Below are 6,000 nucleotides of genomic sequence, written 5' to 3' on the forward strand. Positions count from 1 at the left end.
AATTAGCCTCATTAAAGCAATATTATCGGTATGATTTCATGAAGAAATAAAAAAATAATGTAATGCACTTCTTGAATCGATGCCAAATCATGTCCGTGAAGTGATTAAGAATAAAGGACATATTAATTACTAAATATTCATAAGCTGTATAGGTGATTTTTTTCTTAAGAGTTATTTTTTATTAGATAATAACAACTGTTTTCAGATTAAATTGCACGCTACATAGTTTTAATAAATGTACATAATCAATAATTAGTTGAGAAACTTACATTATCAAGAGGAAAGCAAAAACTTCATTATTGAAATAACAGGAAAAAAATATTTACAGCATTTCTAAATTTTAAACTTATTGAAAATCCTTTGTGACGGCTTCCAATCATAATAATACTAAATGGTTACCACCTTTGTTAACATTTCAACACAAGCGAGGATACCAGTTTACCTGATTTAAGATTTTATGCTGCCGTTATATTTTTTGAGGTAAGTATTATCTATCCAACTTACATAAGAAGCCAGCATTAAATAGCGGTAGGCTTTCTCAATTGGAGAATTAACTGGTTTGGATAATTTAAAATTAAAATTCTGTTTCAGATTGCCTGAAACATTTATAATTGTTTATATCAGACAGTCAATCTATATTGTTACACAAATACTATATTTGTCAATTATTAATATTTTTTTATTTATACTTTTACCACAGTGTTTACTGATAATTTTTTAACAGCTGAAATGGCCATGTAGGTTTAGATTTTAATTAAATATTTTTGTACTTGTTTTTCAGGTATAATTTTGTTTTCCATTTTATATAGATAAATTTGCATTTATTTTTTTTTGTTCAACAAAAAAACTACACTTTATTACTTTGTGATTAAACTCTAGAATATGATTAAAAATTATAAATGACTTTCTTTCAAAGCAAAGATCTAAATTACTTAAAAAAATTAATTTACAAATCCACAAAAAATTTACAAAAAAAAAACCTTCACAGTATAGGTAGAATACTATTATCTGATTGCATAAATTAGAAACTAAGCAAGTTTCCTGACCATTTTAAGGAACTAACAACAATGCCACTAATACAACACTGGTAAAGAAAGGAAGGAAGAAAGCTCTGAAAGATCCTTTGGAATAATAACTTTGACATATTTGAAAATGAATCATTCACAACGTTTAATAATAAATTTGTTTTTATACAATTGTTTTTTTTTAATTTGTAAGTAATGCATTTATATAAATTTGGTTTGCTAACATACTTTATACCACCCGTATAACCAAAAGCAAAAATCATATTTTCATAATGCATAATGTGAAACTCAGATTTCTTAAACATCACAAAAAAATATAATAAACTGTAGTGTACAATCAGATGCTTTTATCAGAAATCTAATGTGAAAGAGTACAAGAAGAAAAACAACTTCAAAATTATAATATTGAAAGAAAAGCAAATACACTGCATTGGTAAAAAATTTTAAGATGATGTAGAAGAAATGGGTATAGGACAGCTCACCAAAGAATAACTTTGTAAATTGTTTGCTTGTTCTGTTATAAATAATGAAAGCAACACTATTTTACAACAAATTAAGAACAATTTTATATATCAAGCAAAATTAAAACATCAAACATAAAAATAAAGAATAAAAAACTATATATATATTATATATGTATATATTCATATATATATATATATATATATATATATATATATATATATATATATGTATATATTAATTATTTTATATAATATGAATACTTTTACAAAAATAGTTAGTAAAAAGGTAAAGTACAAGTTATATCTTTTACAGGAATTAAAATGAAACAAAATTAATTATATTACCATGATAAAATTTCTTAGAAAGTTTGCAAAAAGTAAGGTGAATTAACCTACCACTATTAATGATAAAAGGAAATCAGATTTTATAAAGGCAAAAAACAATGAGCATTACATAAATTCATTAACGCTTGGAAATCAAAATTAAAATTTTCTTTAGCACATATAACAACTGACAATCTTAATAAAACCAATAATGAATAATAATTCAACAAAGGAAATTACTATAAACAAGAGATAAATAAACTTTAACATATATGAATGCAGTTATGAAACAGAACAGTAAATATAACTTAATGTAATTAAGTGGGCTACAATAAACATAACGAATACAATTTTAAAAATAAACTATATAATCAGAAATATAAAATAATCAATCAATAAAACAGTTGCTACCTTTTTTTACAGTTTTCTTCCTCGCTAGTGATTTCTCCGTTCACACTGTTTTATCGAGTAATTAATACATTTCACTGATAAAGAATTTTTTTAAATAAAGAAGAATGCCAAAATTCTTAAATTTTTAATTAATAAAATGTATTAATGACCTAATGAAGCAGTACTTACAAAGAAAGCATTAGTGAGAAGCAAAACTAAAGAAATATGTTTTACTGGCTGATATTTTTATAAATTCTGCTGTGTGATGCATGTCAGTATATTTATTAATCATATATGCATCAAGTATAAATATAAAATACTAATATTAAAGTAAATGAATCATTTCCTACCAAAAACTGTTGAAATCTATGTGTGTACAACTAACCTAATGAAGAATTACGTTTTAAACCATATAAATTTAAGTTAACTCTAAAACTTAAGATTTATTACAAAAGAATTAATATAAATTGCAGGATTAAAAAAAGTTTGATTACATATAATACAAATAAAGGTTTTTAATTAGAATATTTAAAAAACTTTCAAGATTATGATTCTGCAACTTAATACTATATTTAAAACATATAGAATCATTTTACGTTACTTATTTTAAATATAAATATATTACATTAAGATTAAAAAAATAAATATAATTAATGTAGCAATAATAAATAACAAAATGCATGATCATTTTCGAATATTTTACAGCTAATTTCGAAAATGGATGGCAGGTATGTTTACAATATATTCAGTAATATACACCCGTGACATAACCTAGATTTTCTATTGATACAAAATTAAGGTGCCCTACAAACTGTCCTTAAGACCTACAATTCTTATTACACTGAATTTTTCAGCTGGCAAAGATCGCAGTCAAGTTTGGGTAACTATTTTCAATTACTAAACGTGGAGAAATAATATAAAATACTTAAAATTACATCTCATAACTTTAAAAGTAAACGATACATTTTTTTTAAAAATATTAGTACTTTGAACTTTTCTTACCTTAGGGTCTTTCTCATAATAATATTGCTGGGTCCTAATCCATCTTGAAACTAGATTGTCTTTCACAGTGTGAGATAAAGCAAAATAATAATCTCTTGGTGTAGCAACATTTCTATCTTTGACAAGTGTATAATGAAGATGCCGGTTGAAAGTCTTTTTGATAGTTGATACATTTTCAACATCTGCGATTCCTCGCACACTGATCTGTTTTCTTTTTTCTAAATCAGTCTGCGGAGTAGCCATGGTTAAACAGTTAAGTTACAGGTTAAAATTCTTCTGAGTATAATTTAAGTAACCAAACTCATCCACTGTTGTACGTAAACAGAACAACCCAACCCGCAGCCAGCAAACTGTTGCGCTTGTGTTCAGCCAAGAGTTTGCTTGTCCTTCCTCAAGGTCGCGCATGCGCGAAAGCATTGTTCACATGCTCTGAAAGTTTGTTAACTTTTGTACTTTTTAACCATACGATAGATTTACCCGTATTACACAATCTGTAAATTTATATACATTAGGATATTTTATTCTAAATATCCAGCGTATAATAAACTAAATGTTATTGCAATTATTCGAGCTATTACTTTGATGCACTATTATAAACTAAAAAAAATACCTAAAATAATTTTAAATAACCATGTAATTTTGAGATCTTAAATTTTTTATGAATAAGTAGTCTTTCTTTTTCCTGTTTAGCCTCCGGTAACTACCGTTTAGATAATTCTTCAGAGGATGATATGTATGAGTGTAAATGAAGTGTAGTCTTGTACATTCTCAGTTTGACCATTCCTCCTGAGATGTGTGGTTAATTGAAACCCAACCACCAAAGAACACCGGTATCCACGATCTTGTATTCAAATCCGTGTAAAAATAACTGTCTTTACTAGGACTTGAACGCTGTAACTCTCGACTTCCAAATCAGCTGATTTAGGAAGACGCGTTAACCAGTAGACCAACCCGGGGGGTTTATGAATAAGTAGTCTACCCTCACCAATTCTACACGATTATCATTGACCCATATCAACTGTAGTCCTGGAAAAGAAAAAACTACTTTGATTCAAGACTGTGATTCCCAGCTGAAGATCCAGTTCAACCTTGATATCTGTTGGGTACTGTCTAAAGACTTACTCATTAATCCCCCTACAGAAAATATAAATAAAACAAAATCAGTTAAAATATTGATTGTTTAATTAGATTAATTTTTATATATAAAAATTTAGTACTTTTTATATTAATATTTTAAAACCTTGAACTCTTTCATTTAAGTCCAAAAACAGAGTAAAATTAGCTGTGAAAAGGAAGTTATTCTATCCCGGTCAGGCATGGCATTTTCATACATGCTACAAATCATTCATCTCATCCTCTGTAGCAATACCTAACAGTGGTCCCAGAAAAAAAGAAATTATTCTAAAAAAAAGGGAAAAAAAAGAAAAGGAATTATTATGTATGAGTAAAAAAAAGGAAATTATTCTAAAGTTAACCATAATAAAAACATATAATATAAGCACTTTTTTCTTTATTTTTCCTTATGATAGTAAAATCCAAATACAAATGTAACAAGGTCTAAGCAGGTGAAACATTGGTGTCATGGTCCAAAAGTTATTAGGTAGTAGTCAAATCCTTCCTTCTCAGAGCAAATAGTGATGCATGATTAAAGAATTTAAAAAAGTGATATCTTATCTCATTTTTTCACTCGTACTAACTTGGACTAAGCTGAGCACCAAGATAATCTAAGGACTTCATAAAGAAAAGCGAACTATGTGTTTTTATTTCTTCAAAAAGCCTGTACATATGGAAAGCTGAAAGCCTGGAAAACTTAAGAATACTCACAGATCATGCAACAAAATAAATTGTTACCACTGTAACAAAACAATATTAGTCAGTACATTACTAATTAGGAGAGAAAAAGTGATTCCCAAAACTTTATAGATGTTAGATATTCTCAGTATCACAGGTTTTACATAATACAGGTGATAGCAGTATTCTAGACTTTTATAAAATTTTAAAATAATTAAAATTCACTTTCCAAGTAGTGTAATTATACTTCTTCAAAGAATCAGTGGTAATTGGCCACTAAGGAAGAAATTAGACTGTAGTTCTGAAAAGATCTTCTGAAAGCATACTGCCAAATATTAGAATAGTGGGTTGTAATTAATCTGTTATTTTATAAACGTTTAGAATACTGTTCTCCTAAATTATGTAAAACCCAGATGACACTAAGAATTTTTAACAAGTATAAAGTTTTGTAAATCACTTTTTTCTTTTTTGCTCAATAATGTATTATTGAATAATATTATGTATTATTTATTATATCAACTGTAACAGGTGGTTGAAAAATTAATATATTGAAATTGTCACACTTACAGCATATATATTACTACTATAATTGATATTAATTGATATTAATTTCAAAGCATCATGTTATGTATGTATTACTATATGTATTAAAAATGTTGATTTTAATTTTCTTAAGAAGCACTTTTTAACCTATTGCACTCCCGGGTCCAGCATTGTAGGCCACAGTGTTCTGCCAGTAGGCTCCAATTTGTTTGAGGGTGTGTGCTGTCATTGACATGACGAGTGGATGTGTTGCAGGCCATAAGAGCTGTGGGGACATGTTAGAAAAATTGTTTTGGAATGCAAACAATTAAACAGTGATTAACAAACAAAATAATCACAAAAATAGTATTTTTTATTCTTTTCAGAACATAATTATATGTTATATAGATCACTTCTAGAATAGTAAGTAGATGTGCTATTTCATGAATAAAAACATAACTTCTCCAGTATTTGCCTGGAAG

The 6,000-nt window shown here is 27.2% G+C and overlaps 1 protein-coding gene across 1 annotated transcript in view; it reads right to left on the minus strand.

Moving 5' to 3' along the window:
- The window catches only part of Glyp (glycogen phosphorylase), an 87,440-nt gene extending 83,865 nt beyond the window's left edge, over positions 1 to 3,575 (minus strand). The window contains exon 1 of the mRNA XM_075369926.1: positions 3,206 to 3,575. Within this exon, the coding sequence (XP_075226041.1) occupies positions 3,206 to 3,448 (243 nt within the window). The 5' untranslated portion in view covers positions 3,449 to 3,575. The remainder of the gene's footprint in view (positions 1 to 3,205) is intronic.
- Between the last annotated feature and the right edge of the window lie 2,425 nt (positions 3,576 to 6,000).

Source organism: Lycorma delicatula, chromosome 6 (genome assembly GCF_047948215.1).
Source record: "Lycorma delicatula isolate Av1 chromosome 6, ASM4794821v1, whole genome shotgun sequence".
In the NCBI taxonomy this organism is placed as follows: domain Eukaryota; kingdom Metazoa; phylum Arthropoda; class Insecta; order Hemiptera; family Fulgoridae; genus Lycorma; species Lycorma delicatula.